Source organism: Cyprinus carpio, chromosome A13 (assembly GCF_018340385.1).
Source record: "Cyprinus carpio isolate SPL01 chromosome A13, ASM1834038v1, whole genome shotgun sequence".
NCBI classification, from domain to species: Eukaryota; Metazoa; Chordata; class Actinopteri; order Cypriniformes; family Cyprinidae; genus Cyprinus; species Cyprinus carpio.
In genome coordinates, this window is record NC_056584.1 from 27,013,913 (window position 1) to 27,037,856 (window position 23,944).

General features: G+C 37.2%; 2 protein-coding genes across 3 annotated transcripts in view; both read right to left on the minus strand.

Moving 5' to 3' along the window:
* Window positions 1–8,556, minus strand: part of LOC109112143 (lysosomal-trafficking regulator-like) — an 80,280-nt gene extending 71,724 nt beyond the window's left edge. The window contains 2 exon segments of the mRNA XM_042769542.1: window positions 7,788–8,020; window positions 8,441–8,556. Of these exon segments, the coding sequence (XP_042625476.1) occupies window positions 7,788–7,868 (81 nt within the window). The 5' untranslated portion in view covers window positions 7,869–8,020; window positions 8,441–8,556.
* Window positions 8,557–9,575: 1,019 nt separating this feature from the next.
* The window catches only part of LOC109087167 (nidogen-1-like), a 30,966-nt gene continuing 16,597 nt past the window's right edge, over window positions 9,576–23,944 (minus strand). Inside the window, exons 13-21 of one of the 2 annotated variants that reach the window (XM_042769543.1) lie at window positions 22,767–22,985; window positions 21,515–21,553; window positions 15,860–16,023; window positions 14,310–14,436; window positions 14,000–14,171; window positions 12,280–12,437; window positions 11,984–12,113; window positions 10,186–10,298; window positions 9,576–10,003 (exon numbers count right to left, since the gene is read on the minus strand). In XM_042769543.1, coding sequence (XP_042625477.1) covers window positions 9,873–10,003; window positions 10,186–10,298; window positions 11,984–12,113; window positions 12,280–12,437; window positions 14,000–14,171; window positions 14,310–14,436; window positions 15,860–16,023; window positions 21,515–21,553; window positions 22,767–22,985 — 1,253 coding nt within the window. In that variant the 3' untranslated portion in view covers window positions 9,576–9,872. The remainder of the gene's footprint in view (window positions 10,004–10,185; window positions 10,299–11,983; window positions 12,114–12,279; window positions 12,438–13,999; window positions 14,172–14,309; window positions 14,437–15,859; window positions 16,024–21,514; window positions 21,554–22,766; window positions 22,986–23,944) is intronic. The other variant, XM_042769544.1, reaches the window with a different exon arrangement.

Below are 23,944 nucleotides of genomic sequence, written 5' to 3' on the forward strand. Positions count from 1 at the left end.
TGACTTTGGTCAATATTGCGATCACGATTATTTACCAGGATTATTCACTGACTTTGGAAAAGTTATTTCTAAAACAAATCGTCTTTTTTTTTGTTGATTTCCTTGAACTTTAGCTCAACTGAAAAACTAATAAAATATATAATATAAAATTAATGTATAATTATATGCTTACTTTTTTAAATAAATAATTTAAAATACAAAATAAATTAGATCAAAAATAACTGTTTAAATTGCTTAATGTTGATTATCTCATTTTAATAATCGTTGGAATGCAAAACTTGCAATTGAATAAATAAAATTAAATTAATTGGCTATGCACCCCTTATATTAAGTGATCTGTAAAGTTGCCTAAATTGCCTAAACCTACTTCATAAGGTCAATAAATTTGTAAATCCAGCTGATTTGTGCCCCGTGATGGGGACAGCTATGAGAAGCGCTTCTGCCATATGACCCCGTTCTTACAGAGGATGACCGTTATGTAACGTTTTTCCGGTCATAACTGTCTGTGACTGATCTAATTTGGCCTTTGCTTTTATGATGAAAATCATGAGGAGATTTGAGTTCCACATTCCTCCAGGAACCAGGATTAAGAACTGCAGAAGTGAGAATGAATACCATAGAGATCCTACCAAAAACAAACAGGTGAGTTCATATGAGGGCTGTGCAGTATGATGGTACAGTACACACAGTATGGTGGTAAAATCTGTATCACAATCACTTCTTCTGACCACAAACTGCGTCTCAGTGACATCACTTTGGTATAGTGACTCGTATTTTGAATTATGCATGAAAATACAGCGGATTTGTGTTCAAAAATATTCAAAAGTAAGTTAATTTGGTGTATAAACTGAGTTAGTAACAGCATATACACACACAAAATCTGAAGTCATTTAAAGAAATGAAACCAAGAACAAGCAAAGGACTTTTCTGAACAACTAGTTGACCAGTTAAAATGAGTCGGAGCAACCTCTAGTTGAAAAAAAGCATCTATCACATCACAGCCATTGGTAGAAACGTGACTCAGCAGAGAGAAATTGAGAGAGATGAATTATGCAGAGCTGAGTCAATTAACTATTCTACTAAGCAAAACGTGCAATCTGGAGGTAAGTGGATAGTATAGAGCTCACACTAGAGTTCACAAAAGCAGAAACACAGGATGTGTAACCAAACATTTGCTTAAACGTCTGTGGCAGATTTAAGGATGAACTTCTATATTTAGCACTGCAGATGTTGATTTAAACATCCTGAGCAAAATAATACAGATGCATCAAAAGTTCGGACACACCAAATTGGTTTTCTTACAAGTCAGAACATAAATCATTTTTGGTGTGTGAAATGTCTGACTGGTGGTTTTTCAGAGAAAGATCTGATGAGATTGATCAGTTGATGCAAATATTAAAAACCCATGTTTCTAATTAACTCTGATGAACTGAGATGCTGGTGGAGTTTCATTGCACACTACAGGACATGTGACACTAAATGAACCACAGGACAGTTTACCCAAGTAAAGATCTGAAGTATTGGCTGGACAGAATATCATATTATCCCTCTAATCTCCAGCCAGTAGCTCCAATCTGGATCAAAACCCAGCCTAACATTCTGTGTGTCCTAAAATCACTGTTTGCAACAACGAGGGTGAGTACATGTAATGCCCTATGAAATTGGTATTTTTTTTTTCTTTTTCATTTTAATGGTTAAATAAAATTTTAATAATCAAGAATATCTAAGCCATTGAATTCATAAAACATTAACAATTTAGTCATTTTTATAATATATATTTGTCTAACATAATATTCAATAAAGCCTCATACTTTTTTTTTTCTCCAAATATTATTACGTCAATTAAATTTATTTCAACGATCTCAAGAAATCAAAACTGCTACTTCATCAGGACTCTTCACATTAACATCAGACGACCTCACGAAACCTTTAAACCACTACAAATGAGACTGAAACAAACATTTTAAATGACTAACTTACCCACAGTCGATTGATGTGATCATAGAACAAATCTTGTGGGAAATAAAAACTCTCTCCTCAGGTGTACGAACGAATCGCTACTCATACAGACAATAATACAGAAAGAAGCGAGAGTAGCAAGCATCCTGTCAGCGAACAACATCCCCCTGATCAAATCTAAAAACATCTCACGCAAACCTCAACTGATTTAAAGCAATACTGACATGCTGAAAGTCTCTTCCAATGAAACACCAGTCTGTATAGAGCAAAGGAGAAGTGTGTGGTTAGTATACCACATCTAGATAACGGCTGAACTTTTTCTCCAGAATTCAGTTTAACCAATCATCTCCACTGCACGCTCAGCATGGCTCAAATCTGAACTTTCAGACATAAAGGACCATTTACACCAAGGACAATAACTATAAATTATAATTATAAAGTTATAGCTAGTTAGAACAATAATAGCTATAACTCATAGTCATTCTAATTCTATGAGAACAGAAACCATCACAATACATAAAATCAAAATTTCGCTGGAATTACTTTCAGAATGATTCCTTTTTGGTTCGTGAACAATATAAACATTTGACAGCCAAATCAAAAACCATATGTCTTTAAAGAACTTGAGCATTTCAGGCGGCAAATGACAAAACTGCAGCATGCTTTTATAATAAACAGAACGTTATATTGTACATATTACTGCTAATATAGTTATCATTCTTGATTTGAATGGGCTTTGACTCTAAAACTAATCTTCATCTCTTACAAAGGCTCAAAATTTTACATCACACTGAAAATGAAATGGCAAACACATTGCATTATGGGATACAGTTTCCAGTGTAGTGTGCTTTGGCTGTATACTGCAAAAGCAAATGTAGTGGGTCATCTGTAAACAGAAAAATCTACGCATATACTTCAGTGTATCCCTCAGGATTTTGTGAGACTTGTGTCGGCAGATGATGTCACATTAATTAGCATATTTATGACGTCATGACGTCAGGTTTGCGCTCAGCACCTCGGATCTGTTCTACTCTGAACTTTCACATACTGAAAACAACTGAATGCTCAAAAAAGCCGTTCACATTTTTTCTGTTGTCATACATAAAACAAATATAAATACATTTTAATTTTATTAATATCCAGGAGTCACTCTCACTTTACTCCTTAAATCCTGATTTATAAGAGCGACATCATCTGATAAAATCCACATACCTCTAACTGTTACACTAAAGAGTGACTACATGCGGTAGGTTTGGCTAGATTACTTTTTTTGCCTCATGCAGCGCACTGCCTGCATCTGAGTAACAAACTGTGCACATTAACAGACGAACTATGTTCATGTTTATAAGCCCAGACAGTCAGTAAGAGACAGGTGCTTGGAAACACCCTTTCATACTCATTTACTGATGAGTCTGCTGCGGAACGGCCGGCTGAACGCGTGCTTCTCTCCCGCTCACTGCACAGAACAGACGCCGAGAGAGACGACACTGCGCTGGGGAAGTCAGACCTCGCGCTCGCGGGGCAACAATGGAGAAATCTTCCATCTGAACAGAACCATATCTAAGGTTTATCCAAAAAAGTCGCTAGGTTTGTCAATATGTACCTTTTATGGAAAAAAGTTGCTAAAAGGGTCTGAAAGTTGCAAAATATAGTGCCCTTATGTGTGTGAGACGTGGGAGCTGATGGCAGGGGCGGTGGTTATTTGTGTCAGTCAACGTGGATATTGTGGCGGGCCGCCACAAATAAATAAATGTATGGGAAACCCTGTACTTACTATAGAGTGTTTATTTCATTTCAGTAACCTGAATAAGATCAACTTCTTCACACGAACATTAATGAGCAGTATACCTGATGGGGGACGGTAAATAATTCAAAGGAAATTGGCTGAATGGATGAAAACAGTATCACAACGGGGAGGGAGACACAGTCTTCACACAGCGCTCACTCGTCAGCTGTCATCGTGGTGTAACCATATTGCAGGAAACTGAAAATGTGAAGCGCACAGCCACAAACACATGAACAGAAACATACCCACATGGTTACATAAATATGAAGACAAGCAGACCCTCTACAGTGGTGTACAGTGTGATAAACACACAAAACTGTTGGGGCGGGGCTATAGAGTTGCCCTATACTCTATCTAGATATTATATGGTAGTGATAGATTGCAGAAATGACGCACATTAAACCTCAAACTAGTTTAAATTTAGATTACAAAAGTGTCACAGAAGCCACCTCTGAGCAGCATTAAACACTCTGTGTCACAGATGCCTGAACGCCGCTTCTGTGCAGTGTACATTCAGCACAGAGACCCATCTTCAGGTGTCTCATGTTCAAGTTCAGGATTCAGTAAGAGGAAAGTCTGTCACAGTTCAATCTCAAAACCTAGTTAAGCCGGGTTGACAGGCTTTTAACCCTTTAATTCACTCCACCCAAACAACCAGAAGGGCTTTGACAGTCCAATCTGGATGTGTTTTAGCTGCTTGAGCCAAACACTCACACAGTGAAATTGAATTAACGTCCACCAACCCGTCCATCAAAATGAATTAGACGAAATGGCCACAGGCTGACCTCGGCCTAAATGCACTGAACCGTCAAATCTGACCAAATATGTTTCTGACACTTTGCTTATGCATCTAAAAATAAAATCACACATGAATTCACAGTTAACTCCACATCACACACCAACCTAGCAAAGTACAGTCAGAATCAGACTACACAATCCAAACTATTCTTGGCTGTCACTCCATGACAGCTGCTCTCAGCAGAGACGCATAAAGCAAATATGATTAAAAAGTGCTTTAGCAGGATATCTCGGTTTATTTATCAACATATTTATATATTTGTGTGTTCTTCAAATTGTTTCTTGCTGCATGATTTTAAAAAGCTTAAATTGCAGATGTAAATATTCACCATACGGATAAAACAGTCATCGCTATTAGGGCTGCAACTAACGATTATTTTGATAATCGATTAATCGGTCCGTGAGATATTATCGTGCATGGGTGGGTGGGGCAAGAGAGACTCTCTGTACTTGTCATCTGCTATTTCATAACTGTATGTTGTTTTAAAACCACGTGTGCTTGAGACAGCTAGCCTATGGAAGCACCAGTAATCGAAATAATATACTTTCAAACATACTGATAAACATTGTTAAATATAAAAATAATTGTAACAGCTAGTTTTATATTATGTGAAAATTTTGCTGCTTCAGCGCACGGAAGTTAAAAATCTAAAACAAATTTGCTGCTTCAGCGCACGGAAGTTATCAGTCTAAAACGTCTGCAAAATCAATCAACAGTGAAGATCAAAAGTAGATTTATTTTAAAGACCAACAGTTTAACACTAAATATTGGACATAAACAAACATGTTCAAAGTATTTAAAACAGTTAAGTTCATATATTTGATATACATATACATATATATAAGTTTATACATTGAGTGAAACGGATACATTGGTCATACAGCACTCCTCATTTGTGTGTGTGTGTGTGAAGTGTGGTGCTGAATAAAATAGTGGGGTAATTTGATAATAATAATAATAATAATAAAAGTAATTGAATACATTAATAGGAGAATGAGCCTGATACCGTCTTGAGTATCGACAAAGACATCTGCTGTCATGGATACACGATACTATCGTCTATCGGTACAACCCTAGGTTATACCATACAATTCTTTCAATTATTATTGAATACCATGAAAATCCATGGCAATCATTCAGCAGTACCATGGTAAAAATTTAAGTACCATGGTATCATAACCTCATGCAATCACTATACCATCAGAGTGCTACTTTAAATGGGAGTCCGGGAGGGTTGGTTGTAACTCATGATTCAACTGGAAATTTATCTAGTAACCCACACACCCTACTAAATCTAGATCTAGTGAATCAGAACTAGTTCATCTGTTTGTCTAATAGTAGCCCTGAACATCCTAGTAAAAGATCTAGTGAATCAGAACTAGTTAATCTGTTTGTCTAATAGTAGCCCTGAACATCCTAGTAAATATACAAATTTAAATCTACATTAGTAATTCAGAACTAGTTAATTTTGTCTAGTAACCCAGAGCACCCTAAATCTACAGATCTAGATAATCAGTACTAGTTAATCTGTTTGTCTAATAACCCAGAATACCCTAGTAAGTCTGCAGATTTAGGTCTAGTAAACCAGAACTAGTTAATCTTTTTGTCTAATAGTAACCCTGAACACCCTAGTAAATCTACATATTTAGGCCTAGTAAACCAGAATTGGTTAATCTGTTTGTTCTAGTAACCCAGAACACCCTAAATCTACAGATCTAGATCTAGTAAACCAGAACTAGTTAATATGTTTGTCTAATAGTAGCCCTGAACACCCTAGTAAGTCTGCAGATTTAGGTCTAGTAAACCAGAACTACTAAAGTTGTCTAGATCTAGTAAACCAGAACTAGTTAATCTGTTTGTCTAATAGTAACCCTGAACATCCTAGTAAATATACAAATTTAAATCTACATTAGTAATTCAGAACTAGTTAATTTTGTCTAGTAACCCAGAGCACCCTAAATCTACAGATCTAGATCTAGTAAATCAGAACTAGTTAATCTGTTTGTCTAAGGCCCCATTTACACTGCATGGTTCAAGTGACCCAATTCTGATTTTTTCCTCTCATGTGGCACAGATCAGATATGACCGGTGAACGTGCAAGCAGGAAAAAAAACGCATGGATTCCGATTTTCTCAGATCGGATTCAGGCCTCATTCATATGTGGTAATAAATCGGATATGAATCGGATACGTGCATTTGCGTGTGCCATGTAAGCAGACAAATCGGATATTCCCCAGTAAATGCGAGTCGTATGTCATTAAAAAAGTGACGTCAACTCAGGTGGACACCACCGAGATCACATGACTTATTATAGGTGCGATGGAGGATGAAGGATACACACAGTGGAGCAATGCGGAGGTTTCATGTCTTTTAAGTCTTTGGGGCGAAGAGACAGTGCAGGCTGATTTTTTTTGTTGACTTTTGTAAATTATTGTGGAAAGCAAAACACTGTATAATTTTATTTGCATCTGCATCCATTGTATTTCGTGCTGTTTTACTTCCTTTTCCGGGTCAGAACGTCTACGTTTGGTAGTTTCAGCAGTGAAAGTAAATGCAAAAATCGGATAAGGATCACTTTTAAAAGATGATGTAAGCGGGTCGTCAAAAAAATCGGATATAGTCAGAAAATCGGATTTGGGCATCAAGACCTGCAGTGTAAATGCAGCCTAGTAGCCCTGAACACCCTAGTAAGAAAGCATAAATATATCAATTAAACAACAACTAGTAATATGTTTGTCTATAGTAGCCCTGATTAGTACTATAATTCAGAATAGTAAACCAGAACTACTAAAGTTTATATCTATTAATTCTATATCTATTAAACCAGAACAAGTTAATCTGTTTGTCTAATAGCAACCCTGAACGCCCTAGTAAATATACAGATTGAGTACTATAATTCAGAACTAGTTAATTTTGTCTAGTAACCCAGAACACCCTAAATCTACAGATCTAGATCTAGTAAATCAGTACTAGTAAATCTGTATGTCTAGTAAGCCAGAACACCCTAGAAAATCTACATCTAATAGATCAGAACTGGTAAATCTGTTTGTCTAGTAACCGAGAGAAAGCACTAGTAAATACACAGACATATCTAGATCTTGTAAACAGAACTAACGTCAGTTTATCTGCTCGTCTAGCTTTCAAATTTAAGGTTTCCCTCCCGACTTCCAAGTAAATCTTTGACAAACCCACGTACAAAGTTTGCTCATCGTCTACTTAGTAACTAGCTCTCTCTCGGCTCACCTGCAGATCTGCGCCCTGCGCGCGGCAGTCCATGTAGTTGTCCCAGGCCTGGGACAGATCAGCCAGGTGTGAGCTGGCCATGTCCAGCTGACCGCCGCCGGCTCCGGTTCATCCACAGCAGTGACCTAAACTCTAGAATCCAGCGGTGAAATTCGAGCTGCGGGAACCGCACATCATTTCATTACGTGTCCGTCCGGATTAGAAGACGCGAAGTCCGTTAAATCCGTTACTGCCTAGAGATGAAATAACGTTAGAATTTTTGAATTCACGGCTGGCGCGAATTGGGCTCTGCGCTGGATCTACAAATGACAGTTAAGTCCGTTTATTCCAGTCTGGCTGACAGTAGCTGACAGTAGCTGTAAGTTGGGGCTTATATTAGCTTCGGCGTCAACATTAGCGTGAAAAACCAGCCAAACTGCATTAACTAAAAAAAATGGTTAGTATTTGCAGACAGAGACTTTATGTTTGCGTGAATCGGGATCATTTCACGCAGCGGCAGACGCAGAATCTCCCGCAGCACAGCTTAGGCTAGCACTCACTGAATTAGTTCTGTCAAATATGAGGTAGAACGAATGCCAACCAGACATGTTTAATCATCTTATCAATATTATACATTTGAACGCAAGGTCTGAATGCAATTACAGTATACGTACCTCGCCTCAGGTCTTTCTTCTAACATATACACAAGCAATTTAGAAAAAAAAATGAGATGCAAAAGAGTACAGGAAATAACGCCCACAAAACAGAATCCTTAGCGGGTATTGGTTGGATAGACTGTCATTCAAATCAGTGGCCTATGAGGACGCTTCTTCTCGCCAGTCATTTGGATGACGCCAATTGTGTCCCTTAGGCGCTTACGTTCTTGTTCCCGCTGTGGGCGGGGCTGACGTGATGACGCCACTGCGCAGCGGCAACGGGGAGCTCCAGTCACAGAGCGTCTCTTTTTGTGTCTCGTCAGATTCACACATTTCTCTTTATTGTGGGAATAAGAGGATGTTTGTGGGGCTGTTTTTAAAGCACACTACAGGAAATTATTCAGACGGATCTCTGATCAGATCTGAGCCACTGTTCCATGACGTCACAGCTCTTTTGTACCCATTCATTCATATATTTATTGCACATACAAGTCATATTCCTATTTTCTTCTGTAAATTTGCATGCAATTCTGTGTTATTGTATCTATTTTTTTTTACTCCTTAAACATTATGAAAATTATTTTTCAGTTTTACCTTTAATTATTTGAATTTCCCCATACTGTAAAACATAAATGTATAATATTATGAAAGGTATTTATCAAATTTTTCCATTTAAAAATATATTTGACTTTACATTTACAATTGAAATATACTTTTAAAGGTCGCAAACTGTTCTAAAGAAAACTTGTAAATGTTTTACTGATTTGATTTCTTATTTCTGTGTTTTTTAAAACATATTTGATAATTTCTGTCATTAATTAAAAAGTAATAAATTTCCTGTTACTATAGTAATATCTGCAGAAATATATGTATTTGATAGTGGCAAGAACACCTGATAACACAATAGTAATAAACATAATAATAATCATAATTATAATAACACATTTTTGAAAATGCTATGAAGAAATTAATGACCTATACAGAGTCATATGGTTTGTTCAGGGAGTGAAGAAAGACATTTTCAGATGATTTTTAGGCTGTTGCTGCGCTCTGGTGGTTATTATTTTCTGTGCACAAGGACTTTATCACAGCATGAGTCTAAGTAAGCACAAAAGAAGCACTATAAGAATATATAAAAAAAGGCAAGGCTAAATAAACAAAATATGATTTTATTGAAAAGATGTCAATTTATGTCACAAATGGTTATTTCACAATTGTATCATTTCTTTATCTTTTAAAAAGTATACTCTCAGTATTGGGGTAACAATGTTAGTTTTGCTAAAAAATAGTTTGAAAAGATATGAAGCTATATTTACAATGACCTCTTTAACATTTAATTGCTCTTTAAAACACCATGACCATATTTAAGGCACGGATGCATTTAAAAACTTTAAATAGTGAGTGCGGCTTTAGTGCATCTTTCAGACAAGACACGGTGTAACAGAAGCATTCAGAAGGACCTGCCATGCTCCACACAGCGCAGTCCCACAGCGTTATCTGGACACCTGCACGAGCGCCCAGCAGGTGTCGCAAGACATAAGTGAGAGCAGTCGCCGTTATTGCTGGAGCAGTAGTTCTGACCTGATGGGAAACAGTGAATATCTTACATTAGCTGCAGTAATGGTACAAATGTGTTTTGTTTCAGGCATTATGATAGCTTGAACTTTTGATCTGGGATCCAGTTGTTTACAAAAGTTAAACTACCATCATTTATGAAGAATTTAAGAATAAGAACCGAAGCACATGAGAGAGAGAAATCATACCAGACGGGCAGTGAGCGTGTGCCGTGGTGATCCCGTACAGACGTGTTCGTTTCTGGGGCTGGAACTGGTCCACCTCTCGCCTCGCATATCGATCGACTACAACTACTGCACCCCTGCTCAACACAAACACAAACACAAACACACACACCATCAGGAAAACACTAGGTGATACATATGCATGTCTGAAAAATTAAGTCTTCTGCTCATTCAAATCTGCTTTTATTTATTTTTTAAATACAGTAGAAACTGTAGAATATTTTTACTATTTAAAATAGAAAATTTAAAATTTAACAATAATATGCTAAAATGTAATTTTTTTCAGCATCATTACTCCAGTCTTCAGTGTCACATGATCTTCAGAAATCATTCTAATATGCTGATTTGCTGCTCAAGAAACATTTCTGATTATTATCAATGTTGAAAACAGTTGTGCTGCATAATATTTTTGTGGAAACCGTGATAGATTTTATTTTTCAGGATTCACAGATGAATAGAAAGTTCAAAAGAACAGCATTTATTTGAGATAGAAATCTTTTGTAACATAAATATAAATATCTTCACTGGCAACTTTGATCAGTGTGATGCGTACTTGATGCAGAAAAGTATTAGTTATATTATCATTATTATTTATTGACTAAATAATAATTAATATTTACAGGTTTGCATCACAGGAATAAATTACATATTACAATAAAAACACTCATTTTAAATTGTAATAATATTTCACAATATTACGTTTTTTACTGTATTTTTGATTAAATAAATGCAACCTTGGTGAGCAGAAGAGACTTCTTAAAAACACACACACACACACACACATTAATATATATATATGAACTATTAAGATTTTTTGCATAATTTTCATTATGCATATTTTCCTCCCAAATTCTTATTATTGTAGTGCATCCTGGGTTATCTGAGTGCTGCTCATTATTTTTAATTGCTATAACAGCTCCATTGTGATTCTCCACTAACAGAGAGCAAAAGACTGTAAGAAGATCAGAGAGAGACACTAGATGGCCCGTGAAATTACACACAGCTGCCACAAGCCTTTAAACAGGCCTCTTGACCTGACCGCCGCATAGCAAACACATTCAGGGCTAAAGCGCCAAATCATGCTGCTGTTGAGGAAACCCACGCTAGCAAACAGACACATCAAGGCCTTAGAACAGAGAGCTGCTGAGCTCACAGGTTTAGACTGAACCTTGACCTTGCTTTCCCATCCTAAACCACTACCAAACAACACGAGCAAGACCAGATGAAATCTTAATTAATTTATTAACTAAGTTAATTGGCATTTTCTGTGAATATCCAGACCCAGCAGTTATTATAACTATTATTCTGTTACAATACACTACCATTCAAAAATCTGCAGTCAGTATGAAATTAAATACTTTTATTCTTTAAGAATGCATTAAATTGATCTAAAGTGATCTCAAAACATTTATCATGTTATAAAAGATTACTATTTTGATTTATAATAATCAGAAATATTTCTTGAGCGGCAAATCAGCATATTAGAATGATTTCTGAAGGATCATGTGACACTGAAGACTGGAGTAATGATGCTAAAAATTCAGCTTTGATCACAGGAATAAATTATATTTTAACAGATACTCACATTGAAAACAGCTGTTTTAAATTGTAATAATATTTCACATTTTTACTGTATTTTTGATCAAATAAATGCCGCCCTGGTGAGCAGAGGAGGCTTCTTTCAAAACATCTGAAGGACCTGCCACTCAATAAATATCCTTTAACTTCTCATTAAAGTGTGATGTTGTTTAGGTGAAAGCACCTTGTCCAGTCCGTATAGTAGAGGTTCTTTCCATCAGTAGTCAGTCCGAAGGGATACTGAATTCCCTCCATAAGCTGCCTCCGACTCCGACGGCCCTGCTGCGGATTCATGCACTCCACTTTATGTGTACCTGCATCAGAAACACCAAACACCATCATTAACACTAAAGCTTCAACTAAATCAATTGTTTAATGGAGCTTGTGGCTTTAATGAGTTAAACAATGAGTTGTTTTCCCCCCCAAACAGCTGTGACATTATTGCACTTGTAAATGTTTCTCGGTGAACTGGAGCCATACCAGAATCCGCCCAGCACAGCAGAGACGTCTGAGGGTCGTAAGTTAAACCGTTGGGGAGGCCCAAATCATACTTGGCCAGGACTCTCCGGTTTGTGCCATCCATGTAAGCCATCTCAATTTTGGGGGCGGCCCTGTTCCAGTCAGCCCAGTAGATGTAGCTGGGGGAGAAACAGACCTTCAAAACACTGTGCAATAACTAACTCACTGCAGAAATGAAAGGTACTTCGGGAAGCACTCAAATTCTTAATCCCAAGGACGGGTATAAACATGGTTTTGTATACGAGTATATAAACGAAACTGTAATCTTTGTCTAAAACTAATGCAGGTGAAATGAGTAAATGCATGAATATCAGCAATGAAACTGTATTTTGCATTATTTTTAATATAACATTTTTTGTGATAAATCTTTACACAGCCTAATTAAGGCTGCACAGTGCCTGCTCGCAATTCAGTGTAAAGACATAATGCAGCATTAAAGCCAGATTAGATTATGCCTGCTCTGACCCACTTTTACCTCTTCTGTCACAGTATACAAATGCATTTATGCCACCTCTGAGAAGCATTAAACAGTCTTTGTAAAAACACATAAATGCCAATTCAGAAGTACTTCTGTGCCACATTTGCAGAGTAAATTTGGCATTGCACAGCAAAGGTGGCACAGAAGCGCTTCTAAACTGGAATTTATTTGTCTTTACACGATGAGTAAATGCAGCTCAGAAGTGGCATAAATGCATTTACACAGCAATATTGTGATACTAGGGACAGCGCAGGTATAATTTAGTCAGGCTTTTATGCAGAATTATGTATTTTGAGCTGCCACAAAGCAGCCTTAACTTATGTATTAGGCATGTTTACATAGCCGAGTTGAGGCTGCTCAGTGCCTGCTCAGTGTAAATACATAATGCAGCATAAAGTCCAGACTATATTATGCCTGCTCTGACTCACCTTAGCCCCTAGCATCACAGTACATAGTTGTGATTGTTGTATCAATGCATTTATGCCACCTCTGAACAGCATTAATCGATCTGTGTAAAAATACTTTACATGCCACTTCAGAAGCGCTTCTGTGCCACCTCTGAAGAGTAAAGTTGGCATTACACAGCAAAGGCTGCACAGAAGCGCTTCTGAACTGGAATTTACATGTCTTTACACAGACTGTTTAATGCTGCTCAGAGGCTGCATAAATGCATTGACAGCAATTTCAACTGTATAATGATACTAGGCTCAGAGCAGGCATAATTTAGTCTGGCTTTTATGCAGCATTATGTCTGTACACACAATTTTGAGCTAGCACGGAGCAGCCTTAATTCATCTGTAGGTGTCTTTACACAACCGAGTTAAGACTGCTCAGTGCCTGCTCAAAATTTAGTGTAAAAATGCAATGCTGCATAACAGCCAGATTAAGCATTAAACAATCTGTGTAAAAACACCTCTAAATTAATTAATCACACCACTAAGCAGCATTAAACAATCTGTGTAAAGACACTTAAATGCCACTTCAGATGCGCTTCTGTGCCACCTTTGTTGTGTAAATTTGGCATGTGTAAAAAAGCCTTTATTAATGAATCACATCACTTACAATCGTCAGATTTTCATTATTAACTCTTATCAATCTTATTGATTAAAGATGTATTATGTTGCATTTCTGTCCAACTATCTTTACTTGTCAAATCACTTGTTGTTAATTTTAGACGCTGGTTGTTTCTAGTTAGTCACGCACCCATTGGTGGGATCAGTGAGGATGGCTCTTGGGTTAACCAGGTCTGTGTTAATCAAGACACGGCGCTTCGATCCGTCTAATGAGGAAACTTCAATTCTGTCCTTCATGGAGTCTGTCCAGAACACGTTTCTGCCCAAATGGTCAATAGCGATGCCTTCAGGACTGCTGAGATCTGAAACAAAAATCAACTTCTTAAGATCCATTGCAATCAAAACTGATCTTTTGTGATCCACAGAAGATGGTGAATTAGTATGGAACGATGCAGTGAGTCTTTTTGGGTGATCTATTGGTTAAAACTGACTAAAACTACCTGATTTAACAATGTGGACAGGTTCTCCTCCTTGTAGACTAGCTTTGCTAATGGCAGGTGTGCTGATGTCTGTCCAATACACCATCTTCTCCACACAGTCAAAAGCAATTCCAATCACCACTTTCTCCTGCAAAAACCATAGAAAAGACTCACAAACATGCATGGAACTGTTTATGATGATGACAGCCGCCTTCAGGCATTCACATATCTGTCTTTCTGTGACTGGCTGTCTAGACAAGACATGAAACCACACATCCAGAATCTGAGCGAGTCAAATGACTCTCAGGCCAGTTTTGTTACTAACGCATGGTTGAATTTTCCCTTGGTTAATAAGCTTCACTGATGTTAGTCATTACAGTAAATGTTCGCATGTGAGCAGTAAATAAGAGCAGATGGGATGAAAAAGATTCATTCGGATTTATGATTTCCCACAGTACTGCACTCAACATACCTAAAAGTCCATTTCAGGAGTCCATAGATGAAAATATAAACCATGTGTATATGCTGCATGCCTAGCTAAACACAATCAATTGGCAGTAGAATCAGAAATAGTGAGAATCCATAATATTTACCAGAATATTTTGAGTCGGCTAGAATATTTTGAAAGAATCAAATCAGAAGTGACAGTAAAGACATTTATAATGTTACAAAAGATTTGAAATAAAAAACTTTCTGTTCATCAAAGAATCCTGAAAAATAAAATGTATCACAGTTTCCACAAAAAATATACAGCAGCACAACTGTGTTCAACATTGATAATAATCAGAAATGTTTCGTGAGCAGCAAATCAGCATATTAGAATGATTTCTGAAGATCATGTGACACTGCAGGCTGGAGTAATGATGCTGAAAACACAGAAACAAATCACAGAAAAAAATAAAATAACACAATAAAAACAAATATAAAACAGCAAAAATAAATCAAAATAATTACTCAATTTTTAATCAAAAACATTCATCGTGCAAACGCAGCCCTGGTGAGCAGAAGCTACTTCTTTAAAAAACATTAAAAAATCATACATTTTTATACTTAGGTAGCAGTTTAGTCGAACAGAAACCGCGTGTTAACATCATTTTCTTTTGTAAATATTCTGCTGTGTTTCTTCAGGAACCTCCTCACATACTTAGGGTTAAAGGCTGATGGAAGTTATGTAATCAGCAGAGGCAGCATATGGCTCTGATAAACAATTTCTCTCACAAATATTTCCAAGAGAAACAAAGTTAAGCAATCCTAAAATTCCCCAGCAATCCCCAAGCAGTTCTCTTGCTCGGTGTTATCCACGATTTAACCGTGAGAGACGAACTATGAGCAGAACACGAACCACAGTGACTCTGTGTGCTCTGTAATTACTAACATTACTAAACAGGCTCTGCATTAATGCATTCCAGAGCTTCAAAACAGCAGGGAAAAAATCAGAGCAAAGACCTCTGGATGAATCTACAGAACATAACACAATTTTGTGAGTGATTCAGCCTGAGACACTTCATAACAATTCATAACCAACACAAGTATGTGCTGCACTTTTGTGCATTATTGTAAACGATCTTTACCGGGAGGTGTAGTGCAGTCCTGGCTTTGTTCTTCTTCAGGTTGTGACCTTCCAGAGGAATATACTCAATCTTCCCGCTCTGTGCGAACAGGATGTGACTGCCAGGAGGCAAAGGATTGACGTTAGGATCGGGTGTCGGTCTAATCGGGCCGGGCACATCATGACCTGAAGAACAGAAGATGCATGAATATAAATGACTTCATTTATAATAAACTGTTTTATCCTGATTAAAGCTTTAATACAGTACGGCAACTGCACACGCGTCCATGTTTAATGCTTCTCATAGCTATGTGAAAATAAGTGTATAATTGTAACAGTTCATTGTTGGAGCTGAGCTGAATGAGAGAGAGAGAGAGAGAGAGAGAGCGAGAGAGAGATGCAGAGCGTGTGCACAGAAGGGGGACGTGTGGAACAATATTAAGAAACGCTGCTTTAGAACATTGATTTTGAACCTATTAGAATCCTTAGAAGACAGAATCGCGATTCATATATGACTAGATTTTTAGGTGCACCTCTAGTTTTCTCTTCCTCTTCTCTAAAGCAGCACAGCATGGCCTCGCCCCCTTTGCTGTCTTTTCCAGAATTTTAAAAGACAATATCTCTGTTTGCATTGAACTTTCAGCTTCATAACTTTGTATATATTGTTTATGCTCAGATAGCAACATTACACACTAACTAACGTTAAAAAAGTGAAAATGCAATGAACCACTCCTTTAAAAAACAGGATTGAAAAATCTAGATACATAAAAAAAATTATAAAAGTGTTATTTCTAGACCTGGAAAAGTCATGGAAATTGATAAGATGTTAAGAAGTCATGGAAATATTAGAAATGATAAGCTTTTCAGGTGGTGTCAAGCTTTAAAATATTTTAATTGGGTAAATTGGTATTAGCTTGTTTAAAAAAATTATTTAAAAAACCCTGGAATCATAATGACAAGATAGATAATATAATAGGTATCATAGGTATTAAAGTGTAAACCCTGAAAAACAATAAGTTCTTTAATCTTTTAGAATTTAGTTTTTTAAATTAATTATAATAAATGTAATTATTATAATATATTACCACTTCTAGTTTCTGTGAATATTTATAATATTAACAGAATTTTTATATATATATATATATATATAAATTCTGTTAATATTATAAATATTCATGATATTTATTTATAATTCTGTAAATTGTCACGACCGGCTCATAGCCGTGACAAATGATTGGATGACATACTCAGGTTGGTTTGGTTGCAACAAAAGAAATTATTTACATATATAAAAAAAAAAATAAAACAAGAAAACACAACCAAACACAATTTCTGTCAGACACATGATTAATCAAAGCATTAGACAGAACCACATTTAAGGTAATGGCAAAATTCAAAATAAACAAACAAAGACCAAAATCAAAACAAAAGCAACCAGGAGCAAGCCCCACCACCACACCAACAAAACCTAAGCTTTATAGACGGAAGAACAGGTAGACATTGTTCACTTGATGAGTCTCCCAAGCAGGGAGCAGGAAGAACAGGAGTGTACTCCAGAAAGCACGGTTAACTTACCGTCACCTATACCCTGAACTTTCGGTTGTTTAACCCCAAACCTTACTTACTCGAGGTACTGTAAGTGGTTCCAAAAACACATCCAGGAGTAAGTTAATTCAACTCATAGTATGTTCCTGGTTAAGACTCGAGACATTCTCAACAGAGCGGCGAATCGACGAGTCACTATGGAAACGGACGCTAAGAAAAAGCGTGCCATGCTGTTTCTTTCTTCTTCTTTTGTTCAATGGTCGTTTACATGCTTAGTGCATATCGCCACCTAATTAATGGTTTTACAATCATTTATATCAAATGCTACACATTCCAAAAAAGTTGGGACAGGTAGCAATAAGAGGCCGGAAAAGTTAAATGTACATATAAGGAACAGCTGGAGGACCAATTTGCAACTTATTAGGTCAACTGGCAACATGATTGGGTATAAAAAGAGCATCTCAGAGTGGCAGCGTCTCTCAGAAGTCAAGATGGGCAGAGGATCCCCAATTCCCCCAATGCTGCGGCACAAAATAGTGGCGCAATATCAGAAAGGAGTTTCTCAGAGAAAAATTGCAAAGAGTTTGAAGTTATCATCATCTACAGCGCATAATATCATCCAAAGGATTCAGAGAATCTGGAACAATCTCTGTGCGTAAGGGTCAAGGCCAGCAAAAAACCATACTGGATGCCCGTGATCTTCGGGCCCTTAGACGGCACTGCATCACATACAGGAATGCTACTGTAATGGAAATCACAACATGGGCTCAGGAATACTTCCAGAAAAACATTGTCTGTGAACACAATCCACCGTGCCACTCGCCGTTGCCGGCTAAAACTCTATAGGTCACAAAAAAAAGCCATATCTAAACATGATCCAAGAAGCGCAGGTGTGTTTTCTCCTGGCCGAGGCTTATTTAAAATGGACTGTGGCAAAGTGGAAAATGTCCTGTGGTCCAGACGAATCAAAATTTGAAGTTCTTTTTGGAAAATAATACTGGGACGCCATTTCATCCAGACTTAAGAGGACAAGGACAACCCAAGTTGTTATCAGCACTCAGTTCAGAAGCCTGCATCTCTGATGGTATGGGGTTGCATGAGTGCGTGGGGCATGGGCAAGCTTACACATCTGGAAAGGCAACCCATCAATGCTGAAAGGTATATCCAATTCTAGAACAAACATATGCTCCCATCCAGACTTCGTCTCTTTCAGGGAAGACCTTGCATTTTCCGACATGACAATGCCAGACCCACATACTGCATCAATTACAACATCATGGCTGCGTAGAAGAAGGATCCTGGTACTGAAATGGCCAGTCTGCAGTCCAGATCTTTCACTCATAGAAAACATTTGGTGCATCATAAAGAGGAAGAGGCGACAAAGAAGACCTAAGACAGTTGAGCAACTAGAAGCCTGTATTAGACAAGAATGGGGACACCATTACTATTCCTAAACTTGAGCAAACTTGTCTCCTCAGTCCCCAGACGTTTGCAGACTGTTATATAAAGAAGAGGGGATGCCACACAGTGGTAAACATGGCCTTGTCCCAACTTTTTGGAGATGTTGTTTGATGCCATGAAATTAAAAAATTCAACTTCTTTTTTTCCCTTAAAATGATACATTTTTCTCAGTTTAAACATTTGATATGTCATCTATGTTGTATTCTGAATAAAATATTGAAATTTCCACATCATTGCATTCTGTTTTTATTCATAATTTGTACAGTGTCCCTACTTTTTTGGAATCGGGTTTGTAGAATTTAGACATTATAGAAAATGCCGATCCATGTGTGAGATGACAATATAAAATGTAATAAATAAATATATATAATATAATAAATTAAAAATTGCCTTGTCATGGTGTTTTATAATTTATATAGATAACTGTTATATATGCCAATAAAATAAATATAATACCCATATTAGAATAATATATTACCTTATTTATTACTTATTATTAGCGCCTCATAATTAACATATCATGCATGCATATATATAGTAGAGAGTATAGTATATAATATTACGGTCCTTCTCGAGAAAATTAGCATTATTTTGAAAAAGGTTCAGTATTGTTCCATAAATGTAATAGAAGGCAATTAAATTACAAGCTTTCATATATTTTAGATTCATTCACCCAACCAAACGGAAATATTTCAGGTTCTTTATTATTGTTTTAAATACTGTATGATTTTGGCATACAGCGTCATGAAAACCCCAAAATTTTCCCTATCTCAAAAAAATTCTAGCCCATATTTCAATCCGAGCCAATAAAAGAAAAAGTTTTCTAATACATACAAAAAAAAGTGTCAACCTTCAAATAATTATGTTCAGTTATGCACTCAAACGTTGGTCGGGGGAATCTCTTTGTGCAGAAATGACTGCTGTCAACTGCGGCGTGCATGGAGGCGTATCAGCCTGTGGCACCTGCTGAGGTGTTATGGAGGCCCCACGATGCGTTTCGCTAGCCGCCTGTAAGCTCATCCAGAGTGTTGGGTCTTGCGTCTCTCCTCAACTTTCCTCATTCACAATATCCCACAGATTCTCTATGGGGTTCCGGTCAGGAGAAGTTGGCAGGCCAATTGAGACCAGTACGTACCCCTGGTCAGTAAAACCATTTTACCAGTGGTTTTTGGCACTGTGAGCAGGGTGCCAGGTCGTGCGTGAAAAACGAAATCTTCATCTCCATTAAGCTTTTCAGCAGATGGAAGCATGGAAGTGCTCCAAAATCTCCTGATAGCTAGCATGCATTGAACCCTGCCCTTGATAAAACACAGTTGGACCAACACCAGCAGCTGACAATGGATCACCCCGAGACCATCACTGAACGGTGGGTACTTGACCACTGGGGGGGGACGTCATGCCATTTTGGCAGTTTCCTTCTCCCCAGTCTTCCTCCGAGACTCTGGCACCTTGATTTCCGAATTGACATGCAAAATTTGCTTTCATCCGAAAAAGTTACTTGTGGACCACTGAGCAACAGTCCCAGTGCTGCTTTCTCTGTTAGCCCAGGCTCAGGCGCTTCTGGCCGCTGTTTTTCTGGTTCACAAGCACATGCTGTGCACGGTGGCTCTGATGTTTCTACCCAGACTCAGTCCACTGCTTCCGCAGGTCCCCAAGGTCTGGAATCGGTCCTTTCTCCACAATCTTCCCTCAGGTCCGGTCACCTCTTCTCGTTGTGCAGCGCTTTTTGCCACACTTTTCCTTCCCACAGACTTCCCACTGAGGTGCCTTGATACAGCACTCTGGGAACAGCCTATTCGTTCAGAAATTTCTTTCTGTGTCTTACCCTCTCGCTTGAGGGTGTCAATGATGGCCTTCTGACAGCAGTCAGGTCGGCAGTCTTACCCATGATTGCGGTTTTGAGTAATGAACCAGGCTGGGAGTTTTTAAAAGCCTCAGGAATCTTTTTTGCAGGTGTTTAGAGTTAATTAGTTGATTCAGATGATTAGGTTAATAGCTCGTTTAGAGAACCTTTTCATGATATGCTAATTTTTTTGAGATAGGAATTTTGGGTTTTCATGAGCTGTATGCCAAAAAATCATCAGTATTAAAACAATAAAAAGACCTGAAATATTTCAGTTGGTGTGCAATGAATCTAAAAAATATATGAAAGTTTAATTTTTTATCATTACATTATGGAAAATAATGAACTTTTTTTTTTCCACAATATGCTAATTTTTTGAGAAGGACCTGTATATAGTATATATATATATATATATATATATATATATATATATATATATATATATATATATATATATAAAAAATAGCCTATATTACATATTGTAATATTATATAATGTTGTGCGCTATCTGTCACGCCCACTGAAGGCTTGTTAGTAGATCACACGTACTGAAGTGAACTAACCCTGGAACAGAAGCTGCTCTGGAGCAGGTTATCTTCAGAGAGCAAGTTACTATGGTTACTTACATACCCTGAAAGTAACCTCCGATTTTGGAACCGAAAGATGAGGTTATCCGCTCGCTTATCCTCAAACATACCTAGATATGTCACATAACCTGCTTTTTGGAATACCCCCCAGGGGACCCATCACACACCCAAAATCAAAACGAAAGCAGCCAGGAGCAAGTCCCACCACCACATCAACAAAACACTTGATGAGTCTTCCTACCACACTCACTGGCTGGCCGCAGCAGGAAGAACGGGAGACCTGTCACAAAAGACAAAGATAATTCTGTTCTTTTGAACTTTCTATTCATCAAAGAACCCTGAAAAAATACAATTTCTCAGTATCTCAGTTTCCACAAAAATATCGGGCAGCACAACTCTTTTCAACATTGATAATAATCAGAAATGTTTCTTGAGTGTCAAATCATCATATCAGAATGATTTCTGAAGGATCATGTGACATGTTAGGTGTTTAAATAGGGATAGTACTGTCTGACATGATTTAACAGAGCCCAGTCACTCACCTGTGAATAAGAAGGCAGGGTGTGTGTGATGGGACGGGGAACAGAAGCGACACGCATGGGTTCATATCAGAGATTAACACACCTGTTACCTTTTATCATGCTCCTCTCACTTTTGGGATGAGAATTTGTTTTCATTTGCTTTGTGACTATCACCAACGCTGTGTTTTAAGAAAGTTAAAGAAAACTTGAACGAAAACTATATCCACGCTTGACACAGGAACACAAACTCGCCACTGCACGCAGGTGAGTGGCTTCTCTCTGGGCATTCATTATCTTAAAAAACAAAAACACACAAAAAAAAACACACATTCTGTATGAAAATTCAGCTTTGCATAAATTATATTTTAAAGTATATTAAAATAGAAAACCATTATTTTAAATTACAATAATATTTCACAAACAGTTTTTTTTCTGTATTTCTGATCAAATAAATGCAGCCTTGATGAGCAGAAGAGACTTCTTTAAAAAACATTACAAATCTTACTGATCCCAAACTTTTGAATGACAGTATAGAAAACAGCTATTTTAACTTGTAATAATATTTGTTGCAATTGCAATATTACATATTGTGTATATTTTGTACAGTGCATTTTATTATTTATTTTTATCTGTTGTATTTATTTTGTGTTGTATGGTTTATGTTTTGGCTGCTCATGCAAACCAAACTAATATCCTATCCTATTTCACAATATTATTATTTGTACTGTATTTTTGACCCAGCCTTGCTGAGCAGAAGAGATTTCTTTCAAAAGTATGTTAAAATATTTGTTCGTCCTTGGAGTCAAAAAGGTTGCGAACCTCTGTTTTCGGCAATCCTGCTCCTGACACCTGCTTCCTTCCAGAATGCATTGCAACAAGCAACATGTGTGTTTTATGTATTTTTATGCTTACAAGAATATTGCAACAAGTTTTTCAAATGATTCTGATGAGTAAAGCATGTGTAGGACTCACACACTGGAGAGCGTCCGGGTCCCGTTCGTGTCCCAGAGATCTCCAGTCCATCGCGGTCCACGCACCAGCACTGTCCACTGCTGGCGTGACACTGTATGGGGTCGTACTCGCCCTGGGCGTCACAGGTCGGCACATACTGACCGGGCACAGGACGGGGGCCACGGGGCCTAGAGCCCAGAACTCTCTCCCTGTGCAGCTGGCAGCGTGTCTTCGCACGTTCTGCACGGATACAAATACACACGCAGTTAACCCTATAAAGCCTACGGTATTATATTAGATATGCAAATGATCAACAATCATAACTTTGCTGTTACACCTGTCGCACACAATCATAACAAGTAAAAACTCTTTTAGTGTAGTTGTGCAAACGTCCACTTTCTGCTTGTGTTTTTCTGCTGTCAAATCAAAGCCATTCTCTATTTTGCAAAAGCTTTACATATCTTCACTGATTTAATAAGGTAAATGTAAGAATAACTTTGACATTGTTAGTAATATTTCCAGATGAAGCAGCTTGATTCTCCATGAAAAGTCTCAAATCTTTTGGAGAATGTTTATTTGTTCATCTCTCAGTCATCATTAGATTGCATTGCATTATATGTTTGGATCATTTAAATCTCATCTTACTAAGACATATTATTGGAGGTATAGAGCGATGACAGATATTTATATAATTTTATGTAAGTATCTGCTACTGTTATAAAGATCTCACTGATTCACGTTACACATTGTGGTCATATAAATATTAGCATGTGCACCAAAATTGCATGTTTTTGTTCAGTTTGAGTCTCTGAATAAAACTGAGCTGTTTTTTTCTCCATATTCTCATTATATCAGACTCTATGAGCTATAAACTAATAACTGTCTTTACTGTATTTTGATCAAATAAATGCAGCTTTGGTGAGCACAATATCATCAGACTTCTTCCAAAAAAAAATAAAAAATAATAAATATATATATAATGTGATTATATGATATATAGATATATATATATATATATAATTTTTTTTTTTGAAGAAGAAGAAGAAGTCTGATGATATTGTGCACCTGCTGCATTTATACTACTGAGTCCGTCTCTCCCATTTACGTAACTGATTTTTCATTAATTAATGTGGTGAATTATCATTGCATTGATGCATTTCATGTAGGCTAATCATCAGCATGTTTCAGTTCAAACACTG